The sequence below is a fragment of the Pagrus pagrus genome (genome assembly GCF_965226575.1).
Source record: "Pagrus pagrus genome assembly, chromosome: 21".
Taxonomy (NCBI): domain Eukaryota; kingdom Metazoa; phylum Chordata; class Actinopteri; order Spariformes; family Sparidae; genus Pagrus; species Pagrus pagrus.
In genome coordinates this window covers 20,008,174-20,029,299 of record NC_140208.1, presented here as the reverse complement: position 1 = coordinate 20,029,299, position 21,126 = coordinate 20,008,174, and the positions used below count along the sequence as shown (strand labels likewise).

Genomic DNA, 21,126 nt, shown 5'->3' with positions numbered 1-21,126 from the left:
GTTGGCAAAGACATTGCAATTAAGATGGATTCAGTGTTGCCAAACCCATTAAAAGATATGTCACTGTGAGGTATTCTGCCAACTAGCAGACTCCAGGAAGTGAGTGCAACCTGCAGCTCTGAACTCACTGTTAAACCACCATATTGTTGCTTTTTTTCTGTTTATGTCCAGATTAAATATTGGGATACAATAAATAAGTGCTTTAGGCAGGTGTATTTTATAACTAAGGACGGAGCTAGTTATTTCCTTCTGCTTCCAGTCTATACGCTAGGCTAGGCTAATCTTATCTAGGCTCCAATTCAGTATATAAAACATAGACATAAAGGGGATAATCTCATCTGACTCTATATATTGATCAGTGTCGATAATTATCACAATATACAGTATATTTAACAATAATAATGTTGAATTGACCGTTTTAAGAGTATTTTCCTTAGGACAGAACCCAAAACAAACCAGAAGGTTAATTATGGTTTATAAAATACAATTATTTATTGTCGGAATGAATAGGTGACGAACACTCAACAGAACCAACCAAATGGCTTTATGTTAAACACTGAATAAATACAATTATGTATATGTACAACAAATTGCCTTTTTCAAATGTGTCGCAAACATTTTAGAGGTACAGTAGTATACTGAACTGAACATTGATTAAAAAAAATAAAATAAAAAGGTAAATGTTGAGGATGATTATGCTGCTGTATTCTTTGAATATTGCACATTCTTGAGCTTGCAGGTAGTTGTTCAGTTCAGCTTTAATGCCTCCTGTTCTGTAAGACCTGATGTGGATCGGACGTGCGAGCAGACCACAGATCAGCGGTGACATCTCTGCTCCAACTTTACCCTTCATAACTTTTCAACCGTGCTTATAGGCATCATATCATTAGCGATACAGTACGTAACTGCGCCGGTTATGTATTTGTGTCACTTCAGTTTCTTCTCATATGGGGTAATGTATGAAAAAGCAGCGGCACCTGTTGGTTGAACTGAAGTTTGAGTAGTAGCAGCAGTGGGGCTGGGCTGTTGGCTACTCGAGGGGAGGCTGACGCTAGCATGATAGCGCTAACTCACGCTTTAGGAGTGTTGTTTGGGACGGTACCTTTTGAGATGATGGAAGAGGTTGGTGGCGTTTCCAGTTCTGCTGAGGACTGGTCGTCGACACATTTTGCACCTAATGGTGGTCTGTCCTCTGTCAGACTTCAGGTAGCCGAACTGTTTCCAAATAACCGAAGTGGTATGACCTTTCTTCGTCTTTGTCAGTTTCCTCGCACTTGGTTTCGCTAGTCAGACCGCTAATTGCCTTGTGTCGGCTAAACACGCAGGTGGTCACCGTTACTCTGAGCAGACGTTGCCATATCAGATTGACAGTTTCCAGCCCAATCACATCTTAGAACCCGCCCAATCCAATAAAAAACAGCCCAAACCACGAAGTTGCCAGACACCCGTGTAAACCCGTAAAATCATAACACATGCACTAGAAAACACATCCAGAGCTTCATACCTGCATCAAATAACCACACATAAATGATAGATAAATATTTTTTTGCAAATTGCAACCAACAAGAGCGCAGTAAATCAACCATAATCTACACAAATTGCAAAATGAACCTCTGGCATCCTAGCGCCAGGCCCAGATTAGTAATAATGCCAGCTGCACGTAAAAAGGACTGCACTTTTAAGCCGTGTAGGCCTAATAAATTTCATTATTTACATCACAGAGAGTGTTGTTTTCACAATATTAAAAACTGGCCAAATGTGGACAAAAGCAGCCCAAATGTTATTCACCTGCCCAATTTATTTTTTTCCCGCCTGACGTAAACAAAAGTAGCCCAATTGGGTGGAAAACCGCCTAATCTGGCAACACTGACTCTGGGTAGTTGTGAGTGGGAGGGTCCGGAAACATGCATCAACCACATGCATCTGTTTCTCTGCTGTGTGATTGGCTGTTGATGTAGCGTTTTCTAGGAAAACTGACTCAAAAATAACTCTGAAAATAAATGTCATAAATTTATCATCGTTATCGTGGAAAATTTTATCATGAAAATGATCGAGATCGTTTTATCGCCCAGCCCTATCCGGCTCTCAGCAAGAATCCAGATAAATGTATTTCTCTAAAACTCTATTGTCTTGTGCTACTTATATGAGATCAAATATATGTTTGAAAATTATATTTTTGTACTTGGCACTGTGGCGGTTTGCAGCCGAGTGTGGAGCAGTTGGGATGAGGGTCAGCACCTCCGAGTCTGATGCTACAGCTCTGTGCTGGAAAATGGATGGGGGATGAGGTCCTGCCCTCAGCAAAGTGCTTTAGGTTTGTCAGGGTCTTGTTCATGAGTGACGGATAAATGGAGCGTGAGATGGACAGGTGGTTTGGTGCGGCATCAGCAGTACTGCAGGCGCTATGACCGACCGCACGCGATAAGTATGCACATGATATCCACTGTTAAGTATGTGTGAATAGTTTCTGTCTGCCTGGATATGAAAGCCCTGTTACAACATCAGGGACGCACCCTGCACTTGTAAGTAATCAGCTCTTCAAAAGATGCTTTGCACATTTTGAATGATAGATAACAAGGCACATCAACAGTCCGTTGGAAAAATAACCAGAAAATCAAACTATTGACAGATGTTCCGAATCAAAGTGCATGACTGAGAGAACGAGTGTTGTGTGAAATAGAGAACAGCAGAAATGTTTACCACCATGCTGAGCATAAAATGACTGCATTGCTTTCTCCCTTCATACTCCGTCGTTGTATCTCTGTTCACTTTTGTTTAATGAAGGAGACGTTCCTCTTGTCTCTGCTGGGGAGTAATTATTCAGCTATTTTGCATTAGCTAAAGCCAGCATGCCCGCTGAGTCCATATTATAAGGAATCCCCTTAAGACTCAGGGTGATTGGTACTATATCTATACTATCACATACACACAACTTCAAACACATAAATACATATTTTTCGCACACTGATTGCATTCAAGTGCATGAACAGATACAGTACATGCATTCAACATGGGACCAACCCTTCTGGGGTTTTTAAAAATTTGACATTGAGCTGATGTCAGCCAGCTGAACCTTCCCTCTTTTCCACATGTGTGCACACGTTCTGAGCACAGCAGAGTTTTAAATTCGTCAAAGTCAACAGTACATGCTGGCCTGAGGCATTCCCAGTGAAGCATACTGGTGTAGCAGCACATGGTAATACAGCCTCTGTAACAGGATATCGATTTCCCCAAACTTGCGTCACACATCGGCGGAGCGTGAAACATGCTGCGTGATTCTGATGAACATGGATTGGATTTGATATCTAAACATAGAGCTCTGTAGATACCACATCAATCACAGGCTGAGGTCTCCAAGGTTTCTTGACGACAACAAGCTGACTATTTACCAAAATGGAAATGTGTGTGTGTATGTTGTCACCATGGTTCACTGGCTGTATGTCCATGTGGAGACCAGAGAAGCCTAACACACACACACACACACACACACACCCCTGACTCAGAGCGAACAGACACCAGTGACCTGTGCTGAACGGCTCACTGCTCACACATTCCCTAATTTCTACCCTCCGCTGCTTTCTCTCCTCTTCAAGAGATTTACTAAGGAGCACAATGTTTTAAGTCCATTGGAACATTTTCTCCAACTTTTGGAATATCTCCAAAGAATAATGAGACTTCCACATTATGTGAAAACAAAACTGAAAAGTTAATTATGAAATATCATCCAGCCTAATCCTAGTTCAGTCAAGCCACACGAAATTGGCTTTCTTTGGGCGTGACAGTCACAAATGTGTGAAATAGGCCAACAAACGACAGCAGAGAACTTGTGTTGAGTCAATGCAATCTAAATCTCTTTAAAACAGTGAGGGATGAACTAATGCAAACATAATGTTGAAGCAAAATTAAGTGGTGGATTAGATAATGAAAGGAGTGGTTATGCATTGTTGTTTGGCAAACTAAAACCCTGTAATCAGTGCATCGCAAGTCAAAAACTGTTTAAAAGGGACAGCGTTTCATTCAGGTTTTGCATGTGTTGCTTATTGTGCTCATTGCCGTGGTGTGGTTTTGAAATGTGCTACCATTTGTCAATGAAACAATGTTGGCAGTACAGTAAAGTCTTTGTCTTTTGATTTTGTGTAGGTGGCAGGTAACGCGGCTCATGCTTCTATATTTATTCCAAACAAACCAGTTGCTGCTGCCAGAAATGGAAAAGCCTTCACTTCCTGTGCACCAGACGAACCCTGGAAAGACTCACTAGACACTCGCTGTTTATAAGCAATTGTAAAAGCTTCAAGCCATAAACTGTGGGCACAGGATTAATCACTGGGGGCAAAATGTCAGTGGATTTAGATATCCAAATGATGCACATCATATGCCTTCTTACAGCAGAGATGTTGGCTTGTCGTAGTCGGAAAGGCATGGCTTCTTTCTAGTACCAAAGAGTCACGACTGTGAGCCAGCATGCACAACACCAGGACCCTGAAACTGAAGTCACTAAATAGGCCTCAGCCATCATTAACTATGATATTTACACTGATGCTTTTCAAAGCTTGACGTGTCAACTTGTGCATTGTATTGTTTGGATCTATTTTGGGATCTATTTTTCATGTAGGGGCAGAAAAAAACATAGAAACTGACTTTTAAGTAGCTTTTGTATTAGAAAGCACACCAGCAAACAATGCATGAGTGAATTTAACCCTGACTTTAAAAAAAAGCAATAAACAATATTAAAATGGTCATGGAGTAACACCAGCTTCAAGGTTTTATTATCCAGTCTGGGCTGCTAAACAATGTCCCTGATATCAGTAAGTTCACTTATGTAGTATTGCTAGCAATTTAAATTTAGGCTACAACATGCTGTATTGAGCTTCATAACAAGGACATTGTTCCTTTACTGTATCTTTGATCTTTACCAATTCTGGGGCTAGCTTAGCTGCTAAATGTCCAACGTTTTTCACTAGCTAGTTAGCTAATGTGTTTGATGAGCTCGATGGCCAACAACTGCAGTAGGGCTGCATAGTTGGGTGACTTTGCCACTATTAGTAAACATGTTGTATTTTTTATATTATATAGAGTCAGAGATAGAATAAACATATTGATTAATGTCAATTTACATCTAGTGATGCATGGTTAACGCCAACACATTGAGGCAGTACATCAGAAAACATTGATAAGAGCCAGGCAATATATGATATATATATTGTTATCATGACACCAGACAATATATTTGAAGAGAATAGATCTTGGATATCTTTATTTCAGGATAAGTGCCGTCTTTCCCTGGTTTTTAAAGCCTGCATTACAGTAAAGTGATGTAATTTTCTGAATTTATCAAACTGTTCTGCTTGTTGTAGTACCTACCTTTACCCACTTAGCCACATTGCTGATGACCGTTTATCAAAAAGCACATTGTGTATTGTGTATTTCATGACAGTACCAATAGTCATCCCTACAATATTGTGGCAATATTGATATTGAAGTAGGACCTATTTGGTCAAAAACATTGTGATATTTGATTTTGTCACCCAGTCCTAACATTTATGAAGTGCATTTGAGGAGATTTTGAAATCTCAAGATTATTTTGGATGGAATTGACAAATACTTACTGTACTTTGGCAATTTTTGGCATAAACATTATTTGCTCTGTGATACACCATGTTGTGATAGATCGTAGCTAAGGTCCTCTCAGTCTAGGGCACTATATCTGCCATTGAATTCATACTGTAAAATAGATGCTATATGCATATACTACCAGAAAGTACCACAATAAAAAAATAAAAAAGTGATGTCCATAGCATGGACGGTAGCATGGATCTTTGCCTTTGATGTTAAAAATTACATTTATGTGACCTGCAAAGATGATGGCGAGCCATGAGCCGAATGCAGACTTAAGTTATCCCTTTATTTAACCTAAAGGTGATGTCATAGAAGATGCACCTGTGTTGTTCTACAGTCAGCGAATATGACTGACTGACACCTACCACTGACCAGAGATAGAGACTAGCTTCTCATCACCTTTTCCTTTTAGAGACACACACTCAATTTTGTTTCATTTTCCAATTCAAGTAAACTTACATTTTTCATCACCTTTTTTCAGAAGAAAAAGAAGTAGTAAGATACACACTGTCTTTTGCCTTGTGCCATCCTCATCTCCTCTCCCACTCTTGTCTCCCTGCAGTAACTGCTGGACGGGATTCCTGCTGTATGTGAGCTACTGGCATTCCTCCTCCCCCTCCTCCTCCTCCTCCTCCCCCTGTCTACCACTTCCATCTCTCTCATCTTTATCTTCCTCTTATCTTTTTCTCCCACTTACTCCGTCTCTCCGTATCACTCCCCAGTTACTGTGATTACGTCTCCCGCAGTATCTCGCTGTGTGCACGGCCGAGTGTGAGTGTGGGTAATTGTACATTTGTGTGCGTGCGCACGCTTGTGTGTCTGAGGTATGTGTCATATTTCATGTCTTGCTTATAGTAACTTTTGACTGTATGTGAGTCACACACAATTACACCGCATGGACACACATAATACATCTAGACAGCTTTGTTCCCCCTCTCCCTCCATGTGTATTCAGTCCTGCGCAAACCTCTCAGCCTAAACAGCGACACCACACACCGGCTTTACAGCCCTGTGCATACGTGCGTGCGCGCATGTGTGTGCGCGTGCGTATGTGAACGCCCATGTTGCTTCTCACATTGCCTGAGAACAAGTGTAAACACACGTGTCCACCAGGCACACACAGACATCGGCGAGCACAGCGAGCTGCATTGCGTGTTATCAAGCGAGTGCCAACATTACACGCCCTCTCATCACCTTCTGAGCAGAGCCTTTATGTTCTAAGTGCACTTAATCACTAATGCTGAGTGCACTTAAAGCACTCCCTAATGACTTGATGTGGCTCACTGCAAATCCGTAAGTGTCAAAAGCAGTCATTAGATATAGTATGGTGCCCAAGTGTGAAGTGAAGTGTGAAGATGTGCAGATCAGAAACATACCTGTTCATGATGCAGATATCGCCGCGTGTTTCTGCACGAGTGCAGGCAGCTGAGGTTAAAGACTACTAAAGGGGACGTGCAGGTAACTGCCCCTCAGCAACACCCTGAAAGCCAATCATCTCCTGCGTGACCCTGACCTCTGCTCTCTATAGACCGGGTGGAAGCAGGGATTTATTCACCAGTCAATAAATTCTAATGTCATGGCATTTCAGCATGGAGATTTCAGGAGGGAGGTCCTTGGTAGTTATTATTTTTTTGCTAATTAAATGATTAATCGATTGTCAGATAAACAGTCTTCAACTAATTTGATCCATCAAAAATGCCCCAACACTCTCACGTTCCAGCTCACCAATTTCACATATTTACTCTTCCTCTTTGTCTAATGTACTCTTTATATAGTTTACAACTTGTAACTAAGGGCTAAATTGGTTAATAATGCTTTAAAAATCAGTCACAAACCGTAAAAAAAAGCTCACTAGGCTGGGAAGAGGCCTTTTGGTTAATGTTTCCTTTTGTTCTGGTAATAATGCTGTTATAAGTGATCTTAATCTATTCACATATGTTTAACATGTTGCTTGTTAATGGATTTTGCATCAAATCCTCCAGATAGAAATCCAGAAGATAGCGATCATTCCATCGATCTGTTGAATGGATTTTTTACAACATGGCAACTAAACGGTTGGCTATTAATGGCTTATAATTGACTTATTAACAATTCATAAAGCAGTTTATATTTTGATTTATTTTTTGCTGCAGCCCTCTGCAAATCCCAGAGGTAATTTAGACAAGTTAGTTTTTCCTGTCCAGGGGATGTTCTCTTTGTCTGTATGGTTCTCATGTGACCTGACCATCTGGGAAATTTCAACAAGAAACCATTAGGAAAACAAATATAGACAGGTGTCGGACCAAACCATCACCATCTATCGCAAGATAACTTCAACCAACCAGATCAACGAACGCTGAGCACTGCCACCAGCTGAGCCAATTAGTAAATCAAACTCTTGCCGAAGCCAGGTTGACAGAAGAGCGAAACTATATTTTCTATTGGGAAAAGCCTTCAGTGCAGTTCTTTGCTCTTCTTTCAGTGAGATGTACTCCCCGGTTCTGATACAACTGATGATATAGCCGCCAAGCTCTTGAGAAGCCACCATTGTTATTTTCAGACAACTATTCTGTTCTCTATCTGATCGTCAAACCTAAAGTGCGCCTGTGGCTGCCAGTAGTTCACAAGCACAAAGCACACAAGCACATAGCTTGAGGCCTGGCAAGATAGATTTGTGTGATCACATGATCTTGCGAATCCGGCTGCATGGCACGGTAAGCTTTCACCGCTAAAGCTAGCCACAAACTTTGTGTTCACTCTTGCCAGAAATATAAGTGCACTGCTTCCTGTGCAGGAGTGCATTTTCAAGGGGAAGACCCAGCTACTGAAGCCTGACTGCAGGAAAAAAATAATAAATGTCTTTCCTCCATGGCTGCTGTGTTTACCCCCACATTTAACTAAAGGACATCTTAACAGATAGGATCTGAGGTTGTATATATAAATGTATATGTTCTTCTTTTATTGGGCCCAAACAGGTGCTGTCAAATCTGTGAAAACATTTCCCTGCAACCTCTCCCGAAAATAAATCTCAGCCACTATGTATGCTAATTCTGCCTGTCACAACTCTGAATGCTATTATCACAGGGGTCAGATGCTTTCATCACACCCATGCACACATAGATGTGCTCAGACAGGCAGACGGACAGCCATACGTGCCGGTGAAGGTGTTTCATGCCTCGTGCGGTGGGGACAATAGGCCGGGCTGACTGTAATCTGCCATTCAGTTGAGATCCACTCCTCACAGGTGGAGGGAGATAATATTGTGCGAGAGACTTTTCAGCTCAATCACGACCATTCACAACAGTCGCACACAAACACATGCGCAGACACAAGATCTGGCGTTCCCTCATCCGCCAGGCGCATGCCAGGCTGACGTGGGGGTGAACCAGTGCGTGTGTGTGTGTGTGTGTGTGTGTGTGTGTGTGAGGTTTGTTCCATGTATCAACAGCACTCTGGCTCCACACAAATGTCAGGAGCTCCATCTCAGCGAGGAAATTAAATTTATGGCTCCTTCTACCAACTCCTCTACCTCCTTCGTACTCTCTTTCTTCCTCTCTCTGTGTGTCTTTCTGTAACCCAGTGTTCTTATTGTATTGCCAATGAATTTATTAGCTTTCCACAGACGTCGTTTTGTTCTGTAGCTGCGGGGGGACGATGGAAGGTTAAGTGTTTGCAGTAGCTTTCCGAGCAGAATGTATTCCATTGAAATCTCTCCTTCAGGGAAAAAAGGGACAATCCTTAACATTTAAGCTGCTACATGATAGCCAAGTTTGACATTTCCTTGAAACTACTCCATTGGCTAAATCATCACTTATCCCTCATTTTTGTCACTTTTATCTGGAGTGCCCTCTGATGGGCTGTCCTCTGTGGCTCGTCTATACTCCGTCCAGCTTTATTTTCAAGTGTTAAAAGGGGGGTATGCTTTAAGTAGACAGTCTACCAGATCACAGATACACTGTATCTGTATTAATGTCGGCTGATAACTAACAAAAAATGCATTTTCATAACACTTATTACAAAAAACCTTCACAATCGACAGTGATAGCCTGCATAACACCCATTTTGCGTTCTAGATTTCCACTTTTTAATTCATTTAATACATGTTATGAAATAGAAAGACAGTACAGTGTTTGACAAGGACTTTAAACACCCACAGCAGTTGAGCAACAAATTCTGCTGGGGTACAAAAACCACTTGAACAAACCACATGCAGCACAACCAGAAGTAGCCTAATAATAATGATGGCAATTTGTTGATTTCTTTCTTGATTTAAGTATAATAACTGCCCTGTCCTGACCACAATTCTCCAGTAACCACATTAAAGAGATCTTTATCATGAATCTTTATGTTGTTGTCTAGAAAGTTAGTTTTCTTTTTAATGGTTATCTCTTAAATATTGACATCAACATCTGGAAAGGTCCACAGCCACACCAGCAGTACTATGAGGTTGTACTGAGGAACACTGGTGCTTTAAGCTAAAGCTAACATCAACTACCATGCTCACAATTACCATACAGCGGGTATAATGTTTCTCGTGGTCATGGTTCAGTTTCAGTTTAGCATGTTAGCATGCCACCATTTGCTAATTAGCACTAAACACAGAACAGCTGAAGCTGATGAGAAGGTGATTAGGTTTGTAGGAATCTGGTCAAGTTTGCGACAAAATTCTGACCTCTTGAAGAGCGCTACATTTTATATTTAGTTTTTACAATATATTTATACGATTTCACTGTAATGTAACTTTAAAAGCCCAGATTTAGCCTCCTAGACAATGAAAAAATACAATGTATTAAATGCCAATTTAATTATTCATTGGATAATTAATCATAATATTATCCCACTATGCTGTAATGAGGCTAAAAATAAGTGAATTGAAGGCAGCTTTCAATTTGTTGAAAGGTTGCCCTGAGTCATTAAAACAAATTGTAAATAATGCCTCAGGGTAACCTTTCAACAATGCTGACACATAAAGCATGGGTCATCTTTCTTTCCACCCTGCTGCTACACAGTGGCCTGTGACCATTACAGTAGCCATTAGCTGCGTCAGGAGATGAGAGCTCATTTAGCCTGCAGATCAGACAGAAGAGCCATTGAGAGGCCTGGCAGAGCCCTCTCATTAGCACTGATGCTAGCATGGCTATGTTAAGCACAGCACTGATCTGAGAGCTCAGGCACAGACACATGTAGCACATATAACTGTGGGGCACGGTTACATGAGTGTTGCACTAGGGGATATTTTACAATTTTCATATTAATGCAACCTTTTATATAATGGAGAATAGCATCCCATCGCATTTGGACACTTCCACCACAACATGAAAACCACTGAGAGGTGACATGATGACATTCATTATTTGTTACAATGTAATGTTCTGCTGGGAAACGGTGGGTTCTGGCGTTCATGTTGCAGACCAAGGAGGACACCCTTTCATGGCAACAGCACTCCTGGATGGCAGTGGCCCCCCAGCAGGACAATGCTCCCTGCAAAATCACATTTTTGCGATATTCGCCTTTGGGTTTGACGTAGAATGCCGCAGACTATTTGTGATGCTAACAAATGACCTCATTACATTTTCTTGTTTGTTTGTTTGTGAGTGATTTATTTATTTTTACCATTGATGGACTTACCAAACAACAAGACGCAACCTGCTCTGGGACGTATACCAAAATTCTTGTATTACATTCAAGTCATTTGCACCAGTGAATCATCCAAACACTCTCTTCTTGACAAGTGGTAAGCGACAAGTAAAGTTTTTCGTCATTTTTATTGTCAGTATACGCCTTGTGTGACTATCTTTTCGAAAATGATGTAGCATCAAACTGAAGATGAAAGTGGAAAATTATTTTTGTTATTTTTGTTTGACTGATTTTTATTGGGATGATGGACATAATTCAATTAATGGTAAAAAGGTATCCACAGCTTCACTACCAGACTACATTTTTGTTCAACCCTGAATTGTAGATAAACCTTGAGTCTTGAAAGTCAAACTAAACTCTCTTGAGACGAGAAAAAGATCAGAAGTAAGGAGGGACTGGGGCAAAAATGTGTCAGGAGTATGTGAAAGTGATAAAGAAAGGCGTCAGAGTGTGTTCAAAGTGGGAAAACTGGAGTGTGTGTTCCAGACGGTGTGAGATGGTTTAAAGACAGACAAGAGCATGTGGGTGTGTAGGTCATGTTCCTTTAGAATCTACTAACATATCGATGTGGAGAGTCACGGGGACATTGAAATGGAGGAAGCGAGGAATTAATGAGAATGAGTTTAACCTCTAGGCTGTATGTTCAGCTGCGCTACGGAGAGGAGACTCACTGAATTCAATCACATTTCATATCCCTGAGCGGAGCCTTTGGGCTCGGGCTGCCCTAGCAACAGCAGCCTCAAAACCTCCGCTCCTCCGGCTTCTTTTTAAATTACAAATCATCCTCTTCTTTGAATTCACCTGCCATATTCTCCTCTCTCTACTCACTTCTTTTCCTCTGCCTTTCTCTCGCTTTTTTCCCTTTTCTTTGCTCTCCTTACCTTTCTTCTCCTCTTTCCTTTCATCTAATTCCCTTTCCTATTTTCTGCTATCCTTTTATTTCCTCTCATTCCCTCCCATTTCCTTTCTTCTGCTCTTCTTTCCTTTTTATTCCTATTCTTCCCTTTCCTCTCATTTCCTGTCCATTCTTCTGTTCTTCTTTCATTTTCTCTCCTTCCCTTTCCTTTGCTGTCCTCTGCTCTCTTTACCTTTCATTTCCTTCCCTTGGCTTTCTTCTACTCTCCTTTCCTTTTCATTTTTTCTTCTTTCCCCTTCCTTTGCTCTTATTTCCTCTAATTTCCTTTCCTCTCATTTCCCCTTCCTTAGTTTTCTCTAAGTTATTTTCCTTTGCTCTACTGCCCATTCCTTTTCTTGTCCTTCCCTTCCTTTTCACTTCCTTTCTCTCCATCTTTCTGTTTTTCCTTTCATTTTCCTCCTGTCTCCTTCCCTCCTTCTCCCTTTCCTTTCCTTTCTCTAATTTTCTGTCCTCTCATTTCCCTCTCCTTCTACCTCCCTGTCTTTCCTTTCATTTTCTTTCCTTGCCTCATCTCATTTTCTTTCCTTGTCTCTCTTTTCCTCTCCCTTCCTTTGGCCCTTCTCCTTCGATTTACTTTCCTTATCTCTAATTTCCTCTCCTCTCCTCTCCTCTCCTCTCCTCTCCTCTCCTCTCCTCTCCTCTCCTCTCCTCTCCTCTCCTCTCCTCTTGCCTCCACTCCCCTCTCCTTCTGTCTTCTTTCCTCTCACCATTCCTCTCCTCTCTGTTCTTTTACTTTCCTCTAAAAAGTAATGCTTGGACTTCATAAAAGAAATCATGTCTATCCATTTGGCGGTATGGAGGTGTGAATACATAAAAAAAAGTGTCCCCTATCAGTTTTAATAACTTACTAACTAAATTGTCTTAAATATCATACAGCATACACTGGGAGTAGGGCTCTGTTTTTTGTCACATTAAAGATATGTCATTTTGGAGTGAAACTGCTCTATTCCACTGACTCAGTGGACAAGAAAATAAGGGGACTCTGTTCTGATTCAATCTATTTGGAACCACTTTGCCAGCACATTATCCTTTCACTGCACAGGATGAACAGAGTCAGATAACAGATCTATTCTGCTGCACCTCAGCCCGCTTGATTCTCTCATTCAGCACAGAGAAATGTATTTTTTTATCCTCTGCGTTTTACAGCATGAACAAGGCTCCTCTATTAGTGCTTGTTAGGTTAAAGGAGGTCAATAAAAAATAATGGAAACGCCTTCACACAATGTTGTTGTTTATTTTCAATCAGAGCTAATGCAAATGGAGGGAGCTGCAGAGGCTAAATATGCTGCAATATTGTTTCAGTAGATCTCTATCAAAGGTATGGTTTAGAAAACGACTCGGTGTTTTGCTGTTCCTGTTCTCTGTCGTCTGCTTAGCTGTGTTTCAATAACCCTTGTGCTGTCTCATAAGCTGCCATGCAGACTGTTTAATGTCTGATTTTTTTCCAGCTATTGCTCCGCATTTGTTGTCCTTATCTCCTCGTGTTATATCTTTCCGTGTGAATGTTGTCTCTGTAATGTGTGTTTGTGTTTTTTCTTCTTGATCATCCCACTGGAAGGCCTCTCACTTGGGTTGTACATGTCTTATTAAATAAAGATCAAGGAAGATGAATGAATGCTAGTGATGAATGTGTCCCACTGTCATGTCTCTGTGTTGTTTCTTTGAACAGGGTGCCTTGAACATAGTGTTAGTCAACTGTTAAATCAATGTTTCCAATATAGAGTTCAAGGTATATAACTTCAGATAGCCATATCGACAGTACTTCTGCTTCATGCTAAGTCTCACTGGAGAGACTATACTAACTAAACTGACTACTAACACGCTTTAAAGGGGCCATCCACCTTTTTTACTCATCAAAGTGAATGCAGAAGCTTTAGGGAGTTTAAGCAGTGAGTGAAAACAACAGTACCAATGTTACAAACTGGGGGATGAAGTTTAAAAGACTGCATTGCATTATGGGAAATTTAGGATCCAGCATTTTTGGAGCTTGACCCGAAACAACAAGTCACACCACCATTTGGGTCGTCATTGAAAATAAGTAGTTCTTCTGACATGTTGTCTACAATATATTGGACAAGGATCAAAAGTGTTTATAGCTGTTCACAACAGCCAACTCAGAGGTTGAGTAAAAAGCATGCATCATAGAAAGAGGGAGACTCAATAGCTTTTAAATACAGGGATAGAAGTGCACACTTTCAGAGAGGCTCTGCCCCCTGGAGTATATTAGCAGCTTAAAAGTCTGTTGCTTTGACATTGACCTTCTCTGTGTTAATCTGTCTCTTAAAAGACTAAATGGAAGCTGAAAACAAAATAATCTAAGAGCCCCTTTAAAAGAAGCATGTTGATGTTATCATGGCTGTTTGTTTCCTTTGGTAAGCAGCGCAAGCAGTGTTGGGCAAGAGGCTTTAAACATCTAATCAATGACTTTGTACATATCACTTGTTAAAATTGTTGGCTACATTACTTTCCAAGTTGTTCAAAAGTAAAAAGTACTTAGTTTACATTAGTTGCCATACTGGCGCATTACTTCTACTTTATTTAAAATGTTTTAAAAAGTAGGTTGAGACATTGTTGTCTACCACTAATGTTAGCTTGGCGAACAGCTGAGCTCTGGTGACTGTCCAGAGCACTCCTGAAGTGCTGATTTCAAGGTTCAGTCTTCATTTATTTGTCACACAGGGCTGCACAACGAAATGTAAGTTGTTTTCCCTCACGCTACAGAGCGTTTTTAATCACTATTCCTCAGCAAAGTTTACAGTGTGCATTCAGCAGGTTTATAAACCCAAAAAACGTGGAAAAAAAGTAAACTAAAGTCTAAAAATACCAAATCAACACTGTCCCTCACGGGACTCAAACGTTGGTAACTTGCATGAAAGTTCAATGCTTTCCCCACTCGGTACCCACAGGCCCTGAAGTTAAACTTCTAACTTGTGTGTGATCAAAGACAGCTTGGATAATGACTTTTGGCACTATTAACACCACAGTCTTAAAATGATGAGACATGAATACAATCTACATGTGATTACACATAAATGGCATCAACATTCTTTTTATATTTTAAAAAAATGGACTTTGTCATAACTGTTTCATGACCAAATAAATGGTAAATAAAATGTCATTGTATTAATAAAAAAAACTAAAAAAAAAACTTTATTTGTTTTGTTCCATAGCTTTGATATTGTCATTTTTTTCTGGTCTGTAGAGGAGAGGGTCTGAAAGCACATTTATTGTACGTGAAAACAACGTCACCATCTAGCTGCCACCTCATAACTACGCTTTTTCTTTGGGGGTGCCACTTTTGGCCATGGCCAATGCTTGCTGGGTTCACAGTGAAGCCACAAGGTTAACACAGCCTTAACTTATGAACAAAAACCAACCAAAACTGTAGAATTCCCAGAAGGTTGTTTTTTCCCAGCAGAATAAACTCCTGATAAAACAAGGTGACCCGACAGAGTGTTGAAGTAATGGAGAGTTACTGAGATTAGCAGCTGTAGTGTATTGTTATTACTGAGCTGCAAGATGTAATCTTTTACACTAGAAGTTACTGAAAAAAGTAATCTCCTCTGTCTAACATGTTACTTGGTAGTACAGTATTGCCCAACACTTTCAGCAAGTGGTTGTTGTGTCAGTGATTTTTTTAGACTGTATCCAGATATCTGGAAAATAATGGACTCTGCATTCTTTGGCTCAGTTTCACCCAGTGTTTTCACTTTGTGCGTTATCACTTACATATCGCCAGCCCCTTAGGTACATATCTCCCTATCGCTCTAACAAATAAGTGTGAAGAGAAAACACATTCATTTTAATCCATAAGATATAAAATCAAAAACTGTCTTACCTCCAGGATCTTGCACCTCTCAGAGTCGCAGTGCATGTCCTCACAGGGATGAAACATGCCCAGTGTCACACAGTTCAGCAGGATCACCAACATGGACGCTCTCTCGAACCATGTAGAGGGCAACAGTTAAGGAATACAACAAAGACAGAAGACAACAGCTTGCATGCCAATGTCAAGAGTCAGAAGCTAACAGTTACATCAAGCTAAAAAATAAACATTTATTTCTCCAGCTTTTCTCCAGTGACCTCATTGTCCCATTCACGTTTATCTCTTCCACAATCACACACAAATGTCTGCGAGAGGAAAAAGGAGCCTTTTTCTTGCAAAGCCTACCTGTGGAAAAGGTCATTTCTGCCTTATCATCCTGTTTACCAGAGATCTGTTTGCAAGGCGTGTTGGAAAATGTTCAGCTTGTTAGCGAGGGCTCATGATAGGCCCTTTAAAGAGACTGGATGAGGCAAAAAAGAGACAACTGATGTAGATGCTGAGAGAATGGGAGGCTGACTAAGAGGAGGATGGAGTATCCCGCTTCAGACTTAGTGAATGTGAGGACATTGTGATACATCGGCCATGAGTTTTATTGACCACAGGGGTCAAAGTGGGCTTTCCTAATGTGGTTAGGTTAAATGCCAGCCCGAGCTGTGTGACACCGATCAATGAGACCAAACACAGATTATACTGATACCACACACACTCACACACACTCACAATGACACAGATATGTGGGCTGCATGCATACACACAAACACACACCCACATAGAGTACATTATAGATTAATGCATCCACAGTCAGCACCCTGCATCCAGCCTGGTTAACTATGTTACACAGAACAGACTGTTTGTCATCCAAGTGTGTGTGTGTGTGTGTGTGTGTGTGTGTGTGTGTGTGTGAGCTGAAAGGAAAATAGTGCTTTTCATCTATGTATGTGTGCGTGTGTGTGTGTGTGTTTGTATCTGCGCACACAGGCTGTGGGGACAAACGACCCGTCCGTCTTTTATCGCATTAGCCGCCACATGCTCATTCATCCCTCTGACCCATAATGCAGCTGGGTCAGCATGGCCACGCAGCCGACACATAGGAAAAGCGAGTGCAGGGCGAACAACAACAGTGAGGTGCAGGTTTTTAACTTCACTCCTTTATGCTGGTCAAAAGCTGGAGTTTCGAAGCAGAATCTGATAAAAGCTGTGAAAACAGATAAATAGCAGCCAGCAAAACACAAAGAATCTCAAATATCTCGCTCTACAGCTACCTTTACACTATGATATGATCAATCCACTAGGCAGATTAATGTATACCATGTATACCATAGCAGGTGGTATTAGAATTAGTGTTAGATGTGTGAAAGTAGTAATATTTGGCAATATGGTGGCACTACAGGAAAGGTCAGGGGGTCGTCAAATTCATTATGAGGAACATAAATATTACAGAATTTAAAAAATATATAGGTAATACTTTTTAAAATACCAGTCTCCAATAATGGAGACATGCCAGTATTTAAGGACTAAAGTATGCATTATTAAACAATACTAACACACACCTTTTACCACCTTTATGGAGGTACTGCAGTAATCTGTGGACTGTCATGGTAAGCAAACTACTATCTCTTGCATGAAAGTCAGTGCTCATCCACCAGCCCAACCTCCAAACCTTTACTTTATACCTCACTGAGCAAAGGGCAAACTGCTTCCCCGCTTTGGCTCTGAATACTGACACTGGACATAAATCATGTGCTGCAGAATCATCCAATCTGAATGTAATTCTAAGGAATACCCTGCCGGAGTGTGAAAGTCTGTGGTAGCTCCAACACAGTATTGAACAGGAATATCCAGTAACACAGGCAGGCTGGGGGGAAGTTGAGCCTGTGACCACAAGGAACCCCAGCAGAATCAGTTGAGTAGTGATGGCTGTGTCTGGAAGGCAGCATAGGATTATGTTACACACCGGAGGATGGACAGAAAGTTCTGCGAGTCCAAAGGGACGCAATTAAAAAGATCAGTCGGTATGGAGAGTGGGATCATTAAACAGGAAACAAAAGGTTTCGAGTCGGAGAGTGGTGGCACCGAAAGTTTTGAGGAGAGCAAACTGTTGTTGACACACGGTGGTAGCATCAACAGAGGTTCACAGGGAGAGGACTGAGAAGGTGGGGATAATTAAAAATAATGAGCTGCATGCATTGTCTGTAAGCTCCTGATATCATCAGCCTGCGTCAGGGCCAAACACATGTCATTTTAGTTCAGTGAAGGTCCAGGTCATAATGGATATCCATCAGGCTCCTGACAAAACAAAGCCTCTCCAATTACAGCACCTCCAGTGTGAGGCTTACAGCCTGTTGTTTCTAAATTGGCTTTTTTTTGTTGCTATTGCCATTTTAGTTTCTCCTGCATCAGAAACAATAAACGATCATGACATTCCGACACGTTAATGTACGTCTGTGTTATGAGGGCAACAGAATGTACGTTCTCCTATGCAACAGAACTGCAGTGCTTCCTAACCAAAGCTCTCCATGATATTTCTTCGCTCGACCATTCACACATCCACAACATCCATAACTCACAAATCTTTGGTTTGTCCAAGCTCTGTTTGCATAAGACCAGTATAATTAGCAGACCTTATAATTTATAATTACCCTCTAAACTAATTTAAACAGGATCATAAGATTTGCTGACATCACCAGTGATACGAATAGAATTATGAGAGTTCAATGAGTAATTGGTCTCTTCCGAATTTAAATTAACAAAGCGAAACTTTTGAGTTTGCACTGAAAATATATTCAGAACTTGTAGATTGTGTCTGTACCACAGTATAATCAAAAGTTCTCCCAATTAAGGAAAATTGCCTCCTCTAAGTAAAGATCAACCGCAACTAGAAAACAGAACAGAAAGCTATAAACATATTTACTATGTGTTGCACAAAGGAAACCAGTCTGCTGTTGTTCTACTGTTGCAGTACAGGACGTGAGAGTTGTACAAAACTTTTCCATGATGTCTTGCATCTGCAGCAAGACGGAGCGGGATATAAGATGGGCAGTGTGTGAGATTATGGCGTCTAACTGCTAGAGTAGGAAAGTCTGTGAGAATAAATGTTGATGGGCCACCTGAGGCCAAATCTGAGGCAATTTAAAGCGACCTTCAGATAAAATGTTCTTATTAGTGACAGAGGAGAGAGGAGAAAGAGAGAAAACAAGCACTGATTTCTATTATAAAGGGTTAAGATAAAGGAGGTTGATGAGTTATACAACAAGTGTTGGTAAAACAATAAGAACACTCTGCCTCAGTAGTGTTTGTGTAGGTCCATGGATTGTTGATTAAAAGTCAGGACCTTGGACAAGATATTGGATGCTCCCCTCAGCAGGCTGATAGAAATCACACATCAAGAAGAGGAAAACGATCCTGAATGTCAAAAACCCCACAAAGATTACAAATCACTTGATGGATGCTTTTACGCTCAGCATTCTGTACAATGTTACAGCACCAAAGACAGTCATCATGGTGTACTGTCAACATAAATACTGATGCTGATGTCATTACTGTCGACTATAATGGACAGAGTGGTTCACTGAAGGCATTACATGGCCTGCCATTTAACAAGGCTGCTATCTTGCTGCAGTAAGAATCAATAGACTGACAGGTTGGGGTTTTGTGGATTTGGACAAACTTGACTAAGACTGACTAAGGAGCCAACAGACTTAAAGTAAGACAATGTGACTTTGAAAAGAAGGAACAGCTTTCATCGTACAAATAGCTTAAAATTAGTAGCTATCACCTCTAATCAATATTTTATATTATATATATTTATATATATTCCTTGTCGTGTGATTTCTACCAGCGTACATCCAGACAAAGTAAGTTAGTCTAGCTCACTTCAACAGGTCCAAGCATGACAATATTACCAATGGACCAAATGTCTACTTGAATGTGAAAGGAGTCATTCATAGTGACTAAACCACATTTATCACCCAACTCCCCTCAGCTTTACAGAGCCTTAAGGTCTTTAGCTTGTTGTTCTAGTTTAACTTGGCTGTTTTTATTCATTCTAATTACTCTTATAGCATCATCTTCAGATGCGGCAGGTGGCTGTTTGCAATAGTCAACCCTTTGTGCAGCACCAAATGGCAATCGGACAAAGTTAGCAACTAGCTAGAGTGTTGTGAGTGGTACATTTTTTAAACAGAGTAGCTATATTCAACAGGTGGACAGGCTAATGGCTAATGTAAGCAAACATGATATGGATGTTGCTGACCTGGTATACTTCCGAGTCATTTTGGTGACTTATGACTCTTTTCTACTTGTGATACTGATCACTCTGTAATTACCACTTGTTAATGGTTTTGCTTTGTGGGAGCTAATGCTAATGCTAACATTGCCCAATTCACAGAGTTACCCCAAAGTGAGAATTCAAAAAAAGAAGATGAATGTACAAATGGGTAAAAGTATTCAAACTTTGTTGCACTAATATTGGACAACAGACTGATTTAAAATCAGTGAGAGTTAAAATTAAGCTGAAAAAACAACATCGGCGAGCCGAAGAGGAAAACAAAACTTTTTTTCCTGGATCAGGGTCACAGAGAGAACTCAGACCTACATGAAGTTGTTTTTTTTTTCCTCGTTGGCTACAACTGAGAAAACTGAGTGTTTTTTTTTAAGGGTGGATGAGTAAAGCACTGTGAACCTGGCAGCCTAACCCGCTGCCCTTGGGCTCAAGTATAGACAGCAGACAGTTTTTATTGTGCACTTAAGACCCTGTTGACTGATGAAGCGCATGAAATGCATTGTTTATTAGAGGTCTTAAACTGAATAAAGCAAAGAAGAGAATTTATTAACAGAAAGACATCAAGGCGAAGGGAGAGGAGTGCAGGAGGATGGAGACAAAGCAAAACATTAAATATGAATAATCTGACTAATTCAATCAATAACTCTTCCTCCCCTGCCCTCGCTCTCTTCCTCCGTCTCCCCAGCTGGTGGGCTATAATTAAACAATAAGGAGAGAAGTGTTTGCAGCGCGAACACGCATGCACACACACACACACCTTCATGGTGTCAGCATATAAACAAGCGGTGACGCCCTGAGGGATGGATTCAATTAGAGGAAAGATACACGAGGATATGCTCTGTCAAAACTCTGAAAGCAAGAAGCCAAAGA

At 40.8% G+C, this 21,126-nt stretch overlaps 1 protein-coding gene across 15 annotated transcripts in view; it reads right to left on the bottom strand.

The window, feature by feature from the left end:
• Positions 1–16,093, bottom strand: part of cacna1g (calcium channel, voltage-dependent, T type, alpha 1G subunit) — a 173,533-nt gene extending 157,440 nt beyond the window's left edge. For all 15 annotated transcript variants that reach the window (XM_084343142.1, XM_084343143.1, XM_084343132.1 and 12 more), the window contains exon 1: positions 15,987–16,093. In XM_084343142.1, coding sequence (XP_084199268.1) covers positions 15,987–16,079 — 93 coding nt within the window. In that variant the 5' untranslated portion in view covers positions 16,080–16,093. The remainder of the gene's footprint in view (positions 1–15,986) is intronic.
• Positions 16,094–21,126: the final 5,033 nt, after the last annotated feature.